This window comes from Arachis hypogaea, chromosome 3 (genome assembly GCF_003086295.3).
Source record: "Arachis hypogaea cultivar Tifrunner chromosome 3, arahy.Tifrunner.gnm2.J5K5, whole genome shotgun sequence".
Classification (NCBI taxonomy): Eukaryota; Viridiplantae; Streptophyta; class Magnoliopsida; order Fabales; family Fabaceae; genus Arachis; species Arachis hypogaea.
Window position 1 is genome coordinate 83,254,656 of NC_092038.1, and position 17,050 is coordinate 83,271,705.

The 17,050-nt window shown below is 34.4% G+C and overlaps 2 protein-coding genes across 7 annotated transcripts; both read right to left on the reverse strand.

The window, feature by feature from the left end:
* Positions 1 to 663: 663 nt before the first annotated feature.
* LOC112790664 (RAF-like serine/threonine-protein kinase PRAF) lies at positions 664 to 10,760 on the reverse strand. 6 transcript variants are annotated; one of them, XM_025833178.3, is made up of 11 exons: positions 10,320 to 10,760; positions 6,844 to 10,120; positions 6,559 to 6,737; positions 6,375 to 6,443; positions 6,133 to 6,285; positions 5,876 to 6,039; positions 5,590 to 5,737; positions 5,472 to 5,486; positions 2,616 to 2,738; positions 2,433 to 2,520; positions 664 to 2,348 (listed from the first exon to the last, which is right to left on the reverse strand). In XM_025833178.3, exons 2-11 carry the CDS (start codon positions 10,106 to 10,108, stop codon positions 2,170 to 2,172), a joined length of 4,383 nt encoding a protein of 1,460 aa, XP_025688963.1. In that variant the 5' UTR covers positions 10,109 to 10,120; positions 10,320 to 10,760; the 3' UTR covers positions 664 to 2,169. The 6 variants fall into 6 exon arrangements, 5 of the variants coding, with proteins under 5 accessions (XP_025688963.1, XP_025688964.1, XP_025688965.1 ...); XM_025833179.3 differs by having other exon boundaries at positions 6,844 to 10,110; positions 10,320 to 10,752; XM_025833180.3 differs by lacking the exon at positions 5,472 to 5,486.
* On the reverse strand, positions 803 to 1,222 carry LOC112790665 (uncharacterized). Its single transcript, XM_025833181.3, has one exon. The coding sequence runs from the start codon at positions 1,220 to 1,222 to the stop codon at positions 803 to 805; it is 420 nt and encodes a 139-aa protein (XP_025688966.1).
* Positions 10,761 to 17,050: the final 6,290 nt, after the last annotated feature.

Sequence of the window (17,050 nt, forward strand, 5' to 3'; positions counted from 1 at the left end):
TCATAAAATAAAATTCAAAATCAAAATATTCAAATTAAAGCGTAAAAAAATCTCATTACTTTTTAAATACCAAAGCTTTAAATCATAAATAGAAAAATATTCAATTAATATAAAAAAATCACTAAAAATATAATCTTAAATAAATATAATAAATTAAACATAACATATTAAATTTTCAAAAATCCAGAGCCTTATAATATTCATTTGTTTGGGTCATATTTAATTTGTGGCGCTTAATGTCTATAATAAAGAAGTATATTTTGATTACATGTTGATGTAATATATATTGTTTAAACCTAACATACATATCTTTAATCTACAAACATATAATTAATATTACATGTTTTATTTAGATTAAGTTGTAATGAATAGGTCTTTGAGTTTTCCTCTATTAATATTCGATCACAAATTTTTTATTCAGCTATTCCGTGCAACTCACAGGTCATTAAACTAGTTCTTACTTATCGATGGATATACACTAGTCTTATATCTTACCACAAATATTTGTTTTATGTTACAATGTCAAATTATTAACAAAATCGTTAAGAATTTGAAATTGTTCAGCAGGATTAGTCTGTAAATTGATTACCCGGACACGCTGCTACTAGTCCTATTTCTTTTGCTTTCATTCTACTAAAGGAAAATTGGCAAGGCGAAAGGAGAAAAGCGAAAAGCAAAGAATCTTGAGCAAAAGAATGGTCTTTACATAATAAACTAATTAAGAATAACTCTACCGCTGAAAAGACTAACAAATGAACAAGTTCAACCGATAAAATCTAATAAAACTTCGGGTCTGCTCCAGTCATTGTTCGGTTTGGCCACGTACAACTGCAAAAGGAGCGCTATACCTTGCTGAGAAACTGGGAGGCATATCTTCGTCTTCACTCGGAACTCCACTGTTGAAGTTCAGCTCATAACTGTGTTCATCATACTGAAACCTGTTCCTCTGCTGCTTCTTGCCGTAACCACTTACCTTTCGAATGAATGTCTTCCACTTGGGACCTGCAATCACTTCTGACAACTCCTTCATCTTCCTCAACCTGGATCTCAACCAGGACTCTTCCTTTTGCTCTGCCAAGCCTTTACCTTCGCCGTGGCTTTGCCACCATCCCAACTTGAAAACCTGGAAGCATCCAGAACCGCACATGCTGCCAGGCTCTTGGTGATCCTCGGAATATCCTTCCTCATGTTCCACCAAAGGCCTTACCTCAAAAGAAGCCATATTTTGAAAGGAAAAACAAATATATGAAAAATATGTTCCACCAGGCTTTAGTTGTTTGCAAAGAATATATACGTGATGATTATAAGGAAAACAGATATATAGATGCAACCAAGGAAATGTCACAGAAAATTAAGCTGCAGCTGTATTAAACAGCTGCAACCAAAAAAGATAATAAAATGTGGAAGTACAATTAATTGAAATAATCTTATCTGGAGTAGGCCTAAGCCACTTAGAGTGTCAGTCACGTACATGCCAATTGGTATTCAATTAGCATCTCCGCCACTCACAAAGACCTAATAATCCTATTAATATTATAAGAATTAAGAAGAGGTGGGAAAGAAAACGAAAGTGGTATTAAATATCATATGATTAAGCATACATAAGAAATGATACAATGATTTTGATATATTAATCTACACTGAATGGATTGGATAAAGCCGGCTTGGAAGGTAGGGTATCACGTATGTTGTGTCATCTTAAGCTGTCGGTGGCTCCCACCACATGATAAACAACAGAGTAGGATGAGTTGAAGGGAATGGGTTAACGCCTAAAGATTGTGATGAATTAGCACCAACACTCAACTATAACATTCATCTGAAAACATCTGAAAACATATATCATTCAAACTACTATATTCTTTGTCACCATCATTTTTTTCAAGAACTGTAAAAAGATTAAAAAATAAAAAATTCAAAATATTTTTTCTTTCGCTTTTCTTTTTTTACTGAAGAATGGCACATTACAAAAAAGCTCATTGAGGTTTAAGTGTGCTGTACTGTACTGCTAAAAGGCCTTACACTAAGTACTATTTGACACTAAGTGCTAACAAACCTTGTACATATTACACAATGCACTGATCTGAAAATCAGATGCAAATCTGGATTTCAACATCCTGCTATTGTAAGAAATCATTTCTGCATTTGGCTCTGGTATGAACCAGGTTGTTGCTATTGATTTTGTCCTTTGGGGGAGACCTTGGCTGCCATCTGGCGTAATTCATTGGCAACCTCAGTGAAGGTTGGTCTTTCTGATGTCTCAGATGACCAGCACCGCTCCATCAGTAATCGCCATTCCGGATCACAGGTTTCTGGAACTGGAGGCCTTAAAGTGTTGCTCACAATACCCCCTGAATTATGTTTTCCAAACCCACTAATCAATAACTGAAAGCTGGCCAATCAAAACTAAAGCATGGATTCAACCACTGGATTACCTATGATAGCTCCATAGTGCAAGTCAGCATATGGCTCTTCTCCAGTGAGAAGTTCCCACAGGACAATACCAAATGAAAACACATCAACCTGAAAGAGCAAATATTAAAACAGCAAACTAGTTAGGAGAATAGAATATTCAGTAAGTATCAAAATACATAAATAGTTCAACTTAGAACATATACCTTCTCTGAGACAAGGCTGTTACTTCCATTCAAGAGTTCTGGGGCCATCCAGGGTAGAGTTCCTCTCACACCCCCAGATATCAGGGTCTGACATTTCACTTTTGATAGACCAAGGTCACCAACCTGGTATCATGATGGAAAGTATAAATAATAAGCTAGTGAACACAACATATATTCTATATTCTATTCTCAGGCCAATAGTGCTGCATTGAAGATGAAATCAAGTACTATAGACACTAAAAACTATTAAGAAAAATGGAACTTAGTGTTGCAGAATGGAGCAATCCCAAATCTCAGTAAACATGGTGTCAGTTGTTCTATATGTGAACATGGAACTTGCAAGACCAAGTATTAATTTGCCACTGCCATGAAGCCATTGTCCATAAATTTAGGATTAATTCCATCATTGCATGACCAGTAGAAAAATCATTTACACTAATGTGCAATCAAGTATTGTCAAATCAACACAAGGGCTCCAATTGTCATAACTAAGTCTCACATACAATGCCATATCATTCAAAATGTAAGACTGGCACATTAACAGTGTATCAAAATTAATATCATATACCTAATGACAATTGATTTCCATCATCATGAAGAAACAAATATAATTACAAATGAGAATGAGCACAACGTTATAAGAATACGGTGCAGAGAAAGGAAAAAGTTAATCCAATTTGTTTTGTCTTTTTGAAGATCTTCATTCGTATCAATAACCTGGCACTATAGGAATAAAATATACTTGATTCCAATACTATATATGTAGACCCACCATCAGAAGAACCACCTTGAATCCTCTTTGCATTTTTCAGCCTTTATTTTTAATATCATTCATGAGGGAAAGTCTTGACCCAATGGTAAGTTGTAGAGTGACCTGGACGTCAGAAGTTTTAGAATGGCAATGTTACATCTAGTTAGGGGGTTGATAGTTCAGTTTTTTCATAAACTGAACTGCAATAAACCATTTTAAATGGTTAAATGGTTTAGAAACTGAACCAAACAGCTTTTTCATAAAGCAAACTGGTTAAACCAGTTTATAATGTAGTGCATCAGTTTAAACCAATTCATAAAAATAAAACCAACTTTAATTTAAAAACTAGTTTAAACTGGTTTATATGCTAAATTAGTTTTAACCCATTTCTCTCTCTCCCTCTCTCCCCCTCTCTCTCTTTCACAGGACCCCCAGCTTCTACAAGGCATTGCCTCAAGAATTTCACCATTGGAACTGCCCAAACAATGAAATAACACGCCAACAATTAAGTCAAAATTAGTAGAACAAATCACTGAATATTGACATTCAAGAAAGTCACACATTCTATTGATAGTGAAAGTTCCCCCATTCCTCTTAAGAATATATATTTTTTTTAAAGCATCCTCTTAAGAAAATATTAAAAACTGTCAAAACCAATTCAAAAGAAACACTCCTATCAAATTGAGCTCTCTTGTTTTCCTCCGACCTCTAAAAACTGATTGCTTAGGGGAGAAAAGCTATTTTTGAAGGGTTAAAATCATGGAAATTGTAGGATTTATTGATGAAGAAAAACAAATGAAAATAATAAGTTGGAAGCTCTTTTGAATCTGTTAGGGACTTGGGTATTATGGGGTGCTCAAAGTCCCACATCGAGTAGTATGGGATGCTTGATGTTGTATATAAGGAGAGTGGTTCTTCCCACTTTCCCACTTTCCTCAACCATAAAAACGAGTGGAAATCAGTTTTATTTGGTTTAGAGCCATGGTTTAGAGCCAAACTAAACCATAAAAACTGGTTTCTAATAAACTGGTTTTTATAAAAAAACTGTAGTTTTAGTTTACTTGAAAAAGATGGTTTATTTAAAACAGTTTCAGTTCAGTTTCTGTGCAGTTAAACTGGTTTTTTTTAACACTCCTATATCTAGTATGCAATGAAAGCTAACTACCTAACCCTAACTTCACTGAGGGATCAAATTGTTAAGAATGGCACAAAATGTTCCAAATGCAGTATCAAAATACCTAAACTTCATCCATCAAGTTTTGCTCTGATGTTCAAGATTCCCAGCATAATGCTTTTGCACCGACTAAATGTGTCTTCACAGTTTTAATATCTTCATTTTGACAAACTTGGATTGCAAAGCTTAAAAAGGAAAATGAAATGAGGAGGATAACAAGAACAAAAGACATGGAATTATGTATCAAAATTACTGCGTTACCAAATACAATTTGAATGATGATTAACTAACAGCTAAGCTGCATACGAAGTTATAACTCTTTACAACTATTTCAATAATTTTAAACTATATATCCAAATTCAAAACAAATCATTGGTGCATGCTAACTATTACCTAATAGATATTCTCATCCACAAATCCAAACCTACACAAAAAGATAATGGTTTATATTCAGATATCTTAGTAAGGTTGTGCTAGCATATTCAAATCTATGACGTATACTACAACCTAAAATCAATGCCCTTTATTTTTTGGTATTAAGTCACTCCTCTACTGTAGATCACAGCCATAGTTGCAGCTATAGTTGGAAAAAGCTGTAGATCTCTAACAAGTTTCCCACTATAGTTGCAGCTAATTAAAAACATCACACAGTCATGTGTCTTCTGTCATCATTATACTCATAGTCAACATAAAATATCACTCTCCTTATGTTAGAAATCAAAACTCCGCAAATCAGACTCTAGTAGCAAAATCACAATCTATTCCACCAAACTCCTTCAAGCAAAGCCTCTGCAATCCAACATCATCTCACTCTATCATACCCCAGACTTAAAACTTTGCAAAAAATACAGAGCAGTGGTTACGGGATGACACATTCTGATCACAGCATTACACAGAATTGGTAAAAACCACAGGTACACATGGAAATTACCTCACTAACCATTACCTGCACAAATGCAAATATTGTAGTAACTAATACATGCCTACTACATATCAACATGAGAGAATATGAAACCAACAATAACCAAATCAATATCAAACAATCAAACCTTGCATATTGGGCGGTGTGGATCTCGCAGATTCACAAGTAAGTTGTCACTTTTCAAGTCGAAGTGTACTATGTTTTTCCCGTGTAGGTATTCCATACCAAAAGCTACGTCCATAGCAATCAAAAGACGTTTGCGCTTGTCAAGATTCCTGATAAAATCATAGTAGCATTGAACACTTATCATTTTGGAAATGATCGTATACTAAATCAAGGAAAATCAACTAATAGATGGGCAAGTGAGCGAGAAAGAGTGCACACATAAATTATAAAATATGCAAAGTCACTACCTCTCATTCTTCTGCAAGGCATTTCTAAGAGAGCCATTAACCATATATTCAGTTACTGTAGCAACAGAACCTCCTGGACCATCAAGCACAACACCATAAAAAGCTACCACATTTGGATGGTGCAAGTCAGCTAGCTTGATTGCTTCATTCCAAAAGTCAGCTCTCTGCTTGTAGCATAACCATGAACAAGGTACACTAAGATTGTTTAGTTATCAGGGGTACAACAGAAATCAGAACAATTACTAATGTAAACATACCAAACGCTCTTCCTCTGAAGGCTTTCCAGCGAAACACCGATCATTAATCCGCTTTATTGCAACATCCGTGCCCCTCCATTTTCCATGATATACGGTACCAAAGGTCCCAGAGCCCAATTCTACTAGCTCTTCAAGGTCACAATTCTTTATAACCTAGCAACATATCACGAGGTTTTGAGCTTAGCCAAGCTGGCCGCATGAAAACACAAAAGAGTAAACATATTGACAGCACAGCATTCAACCTGCAATGCTCCAAGATCTGTAATTGGAAAACCAAAATTTGCCTTCTCTGGAAGCTTGCTCTCTACATCCTAAACAGTAAAAGATCAATGATGTAGTAGCAGCACAGTAGTAGTAGCAAAAAAAACCGAAAAAAAAAAAGGTTAAAAAAAACCGAAATTCCAAGGCAAGTATAAACAAAGTCACCTGTGCTGTACTATTACACTGTACATCTATTTCACTATTTTGAACATATCCATCCTCTATCTCTCTAAGAAAGGAAACATCTCTGGCATGCAATTCAGGATTTGAAGGAATGCTTGAGTGCAGAACAGAAGCAGCTACGCCTTCAGCAACTGCTTGAAGCTGTTGGTCCTGGGATGATCCTTGAATTAAGAAACCAAAGCATACTCAGTTAGTGCTACAAGCTTCAAAATAATATATCATCAATAGGGCTAATTTATATATAGTGGGACATAACAATTTACATACCCTTGGCAGATCGAGCATCTTCCAAAGTTAAATTCTGTTTGAATGCCAGGCCATTATCCAATGGAGCTGCTACATTCTGTTCAGCACTGTTGCCTGGATTCTCACCAAACTGGTCCTTATAAGAATAATGTTCTTTCTCTAATGCAATTTTTTTAGGTCTAGGTGGTGGAAAGTACGAGCCGTGTATATTCCATGGATCCTGATTGCTAAAAAGTGAGTTTGAAGAATCCTGTGCATCTCCAAACCTGACAGATGGTGAAGTCGAAGATGAGAATACATCACCCTTGTGATTACCTTCTTTCGATTGAGGATTTGAATCAGGAATGCCCGGAACATGGGGTTGGGCAACCTCATTATAATCCGCTGGCCTGGAATTATTACTATACGGAACTTCCATAATAAAACTAGGAAGTACATCCATCGTATTAATTTGATTTGTGTCGACATCCAACCTTGATCTACTAAGGTTGTTATCCAAAGCCCCTTTCTTCTCTACAGAACACTGAGTACTGTGATCTACTTTATCATAACTTGCATGAACTTCAGGTTTGTCTGCATAACTTTCAGGATTGATTATCTTGAGGGCTTCCACCCTTAAATCAACAGGTTTGAGATGGTCCTTTGCAATCCAATTCTCCACAATATCTGCTTTTGAAACAACGCTAGTGAGTTCATTGGTATAACCTTTTGCAGATTCTTGAACTGTACACTGAGAAGTTTCAACAGATGCGCAACCAACTAAAGGCATATCAGCAGTAATAGGTTTATTAACAATTACATCTTCTTTAGCCCAGTTTTCAACTGGAATCACATGTTGACAGACAACATCATCTAGATAAGGCAGTGGTGCTGTTCCTGTGGGACCAGCATTTAGTAACTGTTTTTCACCAGCTCCTACAATTGTTTCCTTGACAATTATATTCTGGTGATCCAAATTGTCTGGCTTCTGTGAGAAATACCTCTCACCTTCAGGCTCTGACCCAAGATTACAGGACAGCACAGTTGCTTCTTTATAATGCACTGCTCCAAGCTCAGACTTGCTAACAATCATGGGTCTGGTCCCAACTACTTGCTCAACCATGCCTTCTGGTGTTGCTGTAGTTACTACAACTTTATTTGTTGCCTGCGCTTTTGAATTGTCATTCATAGGGAGATTATGGTAACTTGGGTTTGAATCAGGAACCAGACCTGCACAAATATTATGTGAATGTGCATAGGGTAGCTTTTTCTGACACATATAACAATCCGCTGATCTTTGGGTTTTTTCGGGATTCACTAATGTTTGTTGGGGTAATAATACATTAGGGAAAACAACATGCTCTGGTGGAGGAGCCCGAACCCAGCTGTAACTACCTCCAACTATGACAGAAGGGACTTGACCTGGGTATGCACCGTACCTGTGTTCAGCAGGAAGCTGAAAAATCCTTACACCTGATGTATTTCCATCACTATGTTTATCCAAGACATTTTGCTGCATCTGCAGCAATAGTTGTGGTTGAATAGCATTTGAATGTACACCTGCATGAGAAGATGACTGAGCCATTGTCATTTGCACAGCAGGGACCACTTGATGGGACACAAGACCATGAGTATTTTCATGTAATTGATGCTGCGAGTATATGGACCCAGTCTTGCTGAAAAGCTCAGGATTTGAGAACCCCATCTGACGAGGCAGCCGAAAAAAATCTGCATTGTTCATAACTTCTGGGAAAGGATCAATCAGAGGGTGCATATAAAGTGCAGGCAGAGGATTTTCCATTCCAGGTTGCTGCAACCCAATATGCTGCTGGGATAAAGTAACAGGCACAGACTTTTCAAACTGCAACTCATTATGGAAAGGTTGTCGGTGATTTGGACCAGAGTTAGTTGCAGTAATGTCCGAAGCTTGCAAATTAGGTGCAGGTGGTGGAGCTTCCTTTACAGGATGCTGCAACCCAAATTCCTCCTGGCATAAAGTAACAGGCACAGACTTTTCTAATTCGACCTCATTATGAAAAGGTGGATTGTGCATTGGACCAGAATTAGTTGCAGAAGTGCCCAATGGAATCACAAAAGCATCTGAGTAAACTGATGCAATGCTTTCAGGAACCTTCATGTTTGAAGTAGAATCCTGAGAAGCAGTTCCATTTCCCGCAGGCATGCCAGATGAAGGCACTTGACTGACATCGGCTTGACCAGCAATCGAGCCATCAAGAGCTTCTATCACACTCAAATCAGAATTCTGGGTGGAAGCTGCACTTGTAATACTCTCTTTCCTTGTCAGTTTACCACTAATCCCATCTATTATTCCATTCACAGCTTCAACGTATTTTTGCCCATTATCCTGTAAGTCTACAAACTGCACCACACCAGAAGGATCAAGTTCTGAAGCAGAAAACAGAAAGACCCTTAATTTAGCAGAGCCATCAGGAGACCTTTCAATCAATTTTTCATACTCCTCCATCATATTATCAAGATCCTCAGGGCAGGAAACCGAAACCAATGCATCAAGATCCTCATCAGGGAGCTGATACTTGATAACCACAGGCTGCCCATATGTATCAGTCATCTTTTGTGCCAATTCATTGAAGCTCGTGCCTCTCCTAACACTAATGATCCTTGTTTGCCCCCCAACATACCTCAATTTTCCATCACAGGGTCTAGGCAAAATCTTACCACCATAGCTGCACAATAGCTTCATTTTTTGTCCAGATACTGAGTCATTCATGCCCTCGTTACTGCCTTGATCAGTTCTGAGAAAGGAACCAAAACCAATCCCGCCTGGTACAACAGCACCACCTATCTGTTGAACAGCATTTCCAACCACCCTGCTGCTGCCAGGAAGGGCATTATCAAAGCCATTACCAGAAACCGAATTTCCCAAATTAATAGGATATCCATGGGAAGCCACAACCACACTACCCGAAAGATCAACGGCATTGGCTCTCATGAACCGATTGGTAAAACCTGAACCATAATTAAGCCCAACAGCGGGGTTTACACTGGGGTGAACCGGAACAGCAGGACGAACACACCAGGTAGGAGAAGCAATAGCCGAAGTTACATTTCCGTACGCTATTCTAACCAAACCAGCATCAGAGACAGACGCAGGGTAGACAAGCGGCACCGCACCAGAGCTAACATGGTCCCAAACCGAATTTGGAGGGAAATATTCTGCAGTTTGAAGCGGTTTACTAGCAGGAGGAACGAGTGGCTCTTCGGCGACAGCTCGAGTAACATTTAGTGATCTTAGATCGCAGGGAACAGAGGTTTGATCAAATGCCATGGCTGCGAAAGACTATTAAGAATTTGAAAAATAAAAATCAATCGAATAACAACATCTGAACATGAACCGAAAAATAAACCTAGAAATGCAATCCTACATTGACGTCAATTGCCAACGGAAAATGCAATTAAAACCCTAGTCAAATTCAGCAAAACAAGGAGAAATTCAAAATTTACACACGCGCGCTCACAGAGAGAGAGAGAGAGAGTACCAGATAGTAAGAACGATGCACTGTCAGAGAGTGAGAAGATAGAGAGAGAAAACGGTTGATCGGGTCGGCGAAGGATAACAAAACCTATCGCCTTTTTTCCAAAATTTCAGGGATTTTAATTTCCCTTAAATACTATGCAAGTCTTCACTGTTGCTTGATTGCTTCTTCACTTTCTGTCTGTCTCTCTCTGCCTCTTCCCCTCTGCTACAATGTAACCTGTCTTCCTTTCATTGATTATTATTATTATTATTATTATTATTATTATAAAATAATGGGTTGATTTCAGACTGAATGCAGTTCAAGGAGAGTCCAGCAGTGTTTGTGTTTGTTACATTTTCCCGGGAAAGTGACGGAAAGAACCAGGAAATGGCGGAGTAAGAGAAGGAGGAGCGGGGTAGCGACTAGCTATAGAGAAACTACTCAAAGAGGGCACGTTTAGTTAATGGACCGCTTCATGCAGAGTTCTTTAAATTTGGGGTTTGCGTAAAGCTAATAACAAGATAGTGACCCTTTTTTTTTTAATAGAATTAATCACTACATCATTTAATCAAATCAGTCTAATAAGTCATTTATACTTATGTCTCTTCGCTAGACATTCTTTTTCTTCTCCTCCTTCTTCTTCTTCTTCTTGGACACTTCTTCTCATCTTCTTTTTTTTGGTTAATTTTCTCTATCATTATCGTGGTCACCGTCATTTCCTCCCTCCCTTCCTTCTTTTTTTTATTAGATTTTCTTCTTCTTCTTCCTTTCTCTCCTTCTCATCCTTCATCTTCATCTTCATCATCATCATGGTTATAGTCATCGTCGTCTTCTTCTTCTACGTATAGTCGTTTTTGTTATAGTTATTGTAGAAATTTTACCATATTGATCACGTTGCCTAATCTAAAATTTTCGCAATAGAATTTTCTCAAATTTCTTCTTATTTAACTCTATTAATAAAAATAAAAACAAAAATAATATCAAACAAAAAAAAATACATAATGCTGCAAAATTTACTTGAACGAGGATGAATCTACATCATAGTTGTCAAAATTGAACTGATAATCGAACCGATCAAGTTACTGACTCACTGAGTTACTGGTTCAACCGGTGAGTCACTGGTCAAACCGATTAACCAGGTATAATTAAATAATTATATAAATTTTAATTATTTTTCCTTTATTTTAAGTACTTTTATTTTATTTTTATAAAAATAATTATCATTTTTTAATTTTAATACTTTACTAATTATTTATATTTATTGTATTATTATATTATTATAGGTAAAAACTCACATACAGTTATTTTCATGTGAAGTTGATATTTAAGAACTGTTAGATGATTTGACAAGTTTGACTAAATATCATCTAACAATTTTAAACTATCAACTTCATATAAAAGTAACTGCATGTGAGTTTTTACCTATTATTATATACTATAAGAATTTATTGAAAAAATAATATTAATAGATATTATATAATCATGAAAAGAAAAAATAAATTGTGATTAACAATTTTTTGTTTATCTTTTTAATTTACATATATATAATAAAATTTATAGTTAAATAAAATATAATTAATTTAAAAATGAGTTACTTTAAAATTAAAATAAATTTAATATAAGTAAAATAAAAGATTGCTATATATATTATAATTTGTATATATATTGGTAAGAAGCATTGCCAACTTGGTGGTAAGATTGTCCTTGTTGCAACCTTGGGTTAATGAGCACGGTGGACTTGCAGAACCGTGGTGCATCGTAGATTTATCTTCAACTGGACCGAGCGGTTCGGTCTGGCCCGATTTTCCCCAGATTTGATCGGTTTGACTGGTTCACTCTGGGTTTGGCCGGTTCATGGCGATTCTTTACTTTAAGCGGTCTTAATTTTGAACCGGACTAGTATTGGGTCTGATTTATTAGTTTTTCGGTCGAATCAGTCGGTCCGGTCCAGTTTAATAACTATGATCTACATTCATTCAACTAAAAGAAAGAAAGAAATAAGAAAAAGAAGAAGAATTAAAAAATGTAGCATTGAAACAAATATTTTTGTGTATTTATAGCAAATTTCAGTATAAAACTAAGACATTTATGTGTATTGTTAAGAATTTTTGGTGTATTTGTATTGATTGTAATACCCTACCACACAGAGCTTTACACTTTAGTCGTAAATCAGAGGTGGTGAGATATTATGACCTCTAAAAACAAAAGACGTATATAAGTATATTTGAAAGAAATTGTAACTAGGAGTCTTGAAGGAGAAGCTAAACAAAAGTGTAACAGTAAATCACGTCACTCACGTCCGGTAAGTGTGAAAAGGATAACAAAGATCGAATGGAAAGGATAGCATATATATATATATATATAAAGACCAGAATTTCAAAAGATACAGATATCCAAGATCCAGATTCAACTTGCAGGCCAGAGTATACATATACATATATATAACCCAAAATGTATTTACCAAAATACAGAATATAAAAGCTGCTTCTCCAAGTCAACCTCTAAGAGGAAAAAAATACAAATATACACATGGTAGAGAATCTATATACATATATAGAATTACATAGTACAAATCACAAAGCCAAAAGTAAATATTCACTTCAGCAAAGCCTCCAATATGTTTAGCGTGGTGCCTCGCGTCCTGCATCAGAAAAACAACAATATATGTATGGAATGAGAACCGATGATTCTTAGCATGGTAATGGTACCAACATAGGTAATATGTAAGGTCCCAAAAAAGTCAGAGGCATTCTTAGAACTCCGCCACTCAGATTAAATTTAAAGATTAATACTAAACCAGAAAGTTTGGCAATCGATCTGAGGGATTCTAGCTCTAACCTAACTATTCACTTTCTGCCTTCTCAACCTCCTAATCGCCGGTGAAACAACTCTCATCACACCTCCACCAAAAGAGGGTCTCTCAGAGATACATACATATACAAATCAAATAAAGAAAACATAGATAGAGCACAAGTATAGCAAGTAAAATTTTTCTAATAATTATTTTTCTATATAATTATGCAGGATAATGTTGAGGATGATAATGAATATTAAGCTGATTATTATTGTGGTTTATTGGCTAAGATAGAGTAGTGTTGGAAATGGATACATGTATGGTTGACTATTAACGACTTTTATTAGAAGATACTTATGTAGGATATATTTTTCGTAGAGTATTAGTAGTACATTCTAAGTGGTATCATGGTTATTTTCATATGGCTATGCTTACTTTTATGTGAGATGTATGAATACTCACAATTAACTTTATTCTAGTACTTTTGGATCATTATTATAAATATATTTTGGTTAAAGATAATTTTTATTATTTAAAAAAATATTTAGTATAATTATGTATTTATTTTTATTTTATAATATTTAACTCATTTAAAAATGCGTAACTATTATACATGTAATCATATTACTAAATATTATGTTGTATTAATAATTATTATAATTATATATATACATATATATATAGGGGCAGACTCTGATACCATTTATAAAGAATTATTTTTAACTGAATTTTTATTACAAATCTTCTTGAAAAATCTCAAAATTTATAGTTGCAACTTTGAAGTAGCAGTGAGAACTGTTAATACGTTGGTCAGTCCGGATCGTAGTCCCGGTTGTAAGTCATAGTAAGACAGTGAATCCGTTGGTTAACGAGGGTGGTCCGTAACTCACAAAGTTCTAACCATAAAATGGCTAGTTTATTGAGAACGATGAGTAGTTTAAATATAGGAAAAAAATAATTCTTTAGTAATAAAAATAGATAATGATGAAGTATCTACCTCTAGAACTAAAAATGAATTAGAAATAGCTAAGTTAGAAAAAAGTTTTCATAATTGGAATATACCTACAATAGATAAAGATAACGTATATAAAAAGAGAAACTTCTGGGAAGGAAAAAATTATGAAATTCATATGTTAGAATATTGTAAATCAGGAACAAGCAGTAATAAGATTATTACCATCTTAGAAGAAGATAAGTTGAAAGAACATAGTAGTAAATGATACAATTTTATCCATATAGGATTAATACAAGTAGCCATAAAACCTAATTTTAGAATAGGAATTAATCTACCTATATTATTAACCTTAAGAGATACCAGATTCCAAAATTTTAGTGATTCATTAATAGGAATATTAGAAAGTAACTGTCATGATGGACCTGTCTTTTTAATTGTTACCCAAATTATGCTATGAATTTAAAAAATGAATATACATGGCAAGCCTTAAAGTTGCAAGTAAGATCTGATGAAACAATTATAAATGAGAAATATGATTCATTCGAAATAATCTATAGAATATATTATAAAATTACTAAGGTTAATTATGACTTTAAAGCATTAAGACAATCCTCAAAAGAAGAAACGATAATTATGTATGCAAACCTAAAAAGATTTAATATACAAACACCTAGAAGATTAAGACATGAAGAATTAAAAAGCAGAATGCCTGAAGAATGGGTAATACCTGATGGTATTGAAGAACCACAGATACAAAACACTAGAATAAGAGAAATAATATGAGAAGGACCAGATATTAGGATTAGGATGAATAGAACCCAATCATTAAGAATTCTTGATAATGTTGAAACTATTAGTCATAGAAATTCTATAGATAACTCATCAATAGGAAATATGGATAATATTGTAGGAATTGACAAAAGAAGGCCGCATATAGCCACTGCTGTATACAAATCACCTTCAGAATTTGATCCAATGGAATCACAAGTTTTATCAGTAATTATAAAAGAAGAACCATTTGAGATTGATAAAGAATGGATAAAATAAGATTTTAATGCTAATTATAATAAACCACTAAGAGATTGGTATTTTACCAACCAATCAGAAAATGAGGTTATTAGACTAAGAGAACTATTCTATGATTTTATGAAAGAAAATAGAATTAGTTTATACTTCTTTGATTGGTACGTTAATTATTACTCTAAACCTGATAAGAAATTATGTCCTTTAATAAAATCAACTGTTGTTTGGAAAACAAGCTCAGGATCAATAATAGAATCTGAATATCCTCCTAAAGAAACTATTAAAATACCAATTGGAAAAGACCTAGAAGTTGAAACAACACCCTATAAAAATAGTAATGCAGAAGGAAATATAAAAAAAAAGATATTAAGAAATTACATCAACAATTAAACTTTACTAATACCATGTTAGATATAATGAAAAATCAATTAGGGAGAATGGAAAATATGGAAAAAGTCATTAAGGTAGAAAAATCCATAGAAAAACCTATATATAAATTACATATAGTTTAGATAATATTAGCCTAAAATCTAAAGTAGAAACAGAAGTTGAAGAACTAAAAGAAAAATTTAGAAGTATTAGTCTATGAAAATTAACAATTAATACATTGGAAAAGGAAGAAGAATTAGAACTAAATAAAATATCCCATAAAAGAGATTATCCTAAAACAAGAAATTATTATTCTAGACCATCACCAGTAAATGTAGGCCTAGAAGAGCGAACACAATTAGTGCAAAATAGTTTTTCAGGATCAGACTTAGTAGAATGAAATATAGATGGATTAAGTGAGCAAGCCATTTTAGATCAAATGTGTAATATGACTATGGCTGCAACTGCTTATAAAATGAGAAAAGCTTCTGATAAAGAAGCAGCAATTATGATAACCCAAGGATTTACAGGACAATTAAAAGGTTGGTGGGATAATTTTCTCAGCATCCAAGAAAAAGAATTAATTATTAATAATATTAAACAAGAAGATCAGTCACCAGACGCTACATCCACATTAATATATACTATTATTAAAAATTTTGTAGGAGATCCCAGTATTTTTAAAGATAGGATACAAACTCAATTAATGAATTTAAGATGTCCAACTATGTCTGATTATAGATAGTATAAAGATGTTTTTATGTCAAAAGTTATGATAAGAGATGATGCACATGCACCTTTCTGGAAAGAAAGATTCGTAGCAGCCTTACCAAAATTATTCTCTGAAAAAGTATTACAAAAACTACAAACACAGTTTGGGACCCAGATTCCCTATAATTCATTACCAAAATATCACTCAGGAATTTGGAACCAAGCTCAAAAGAATTACCCAACAGTCAAAAAAGAAATACTTGCCATAGTATTATGTGTTTCAAAATTTCAAAAAGATTTATTTAATAAAACCTTCTTAATAAGAACTGATTGTAAAGCAGCCCCAAATGTTTTAGGAAATGATGTCAAAAATTTGGTTTCAAAACAAATATTTGCAAGATGGCAAGCTATTTTATCATGTTTCGATTTTACTATTGAACATATAAAAGGAGAACTAAATTCATTCCCTGACTTTCTTACTTGAGAATTTTTGCAGGGAAAGAATGGAACAAAAAGCAGCCTCCAGTGAAGATTACAGTCAACCTTTTGACCAAATAAAAGAAACGAAATTACCTATTACTGTTGTACCAGCAAAACAATTATCATTAAGACCTATGACAATGTCACAGGTTCTGAAAGTCGCACCATCATCGTCATCACCTTCTAAGAGCCCTTTAATTACTACCAATAATAAATTCACATTATTACAACCATCTAACTTCTATGACACTCAACTTCTGAAAGAACAATTTCCTTACTATGAAAAATCCAATCCTATAAAAATATTAACCATCGAAAAAGAGTGGTTCAAAAAAGATAAGAAAACCCTATATAAGACTATTTTTCCAAACACTTTCCATTACATTCCTATTAACCCACAAAAAACCCAAAAATTCTATG

Excerpts from the sequence above, each read along its gene's own strand:
- LOC112790665 (XM_025833181.3), bottom strand. The coding sequence starts at position 1,222 with ATGGCTTCTTTTGAGGTAAGGCCTTTGGTGGAACATGAGGAAGGATAT.
- LOC112790664 (XM_025833178.3), bottom strand. The coding sequence starts at position 10,108 with ATGGCATTTGATCAAACCTCTGTTCCCTGCGATCTAAGATCACTAAAT. Across the intron at positions 6,286-6,374 it reads CAGATCTTGGAGCATTGCAG|GTTATAAAGAATTGTGACCT; the intron begins GTTGAATGCTGT and ends ATATGTTGCTAG. Across the intron at positions 2,349-2,432 it reads GCACTATGGAGCTATCATAG|GGGGTATTGTGAGCAACACT; the intron begins GTAATCCAGTGG and ends AACATAATTCAG.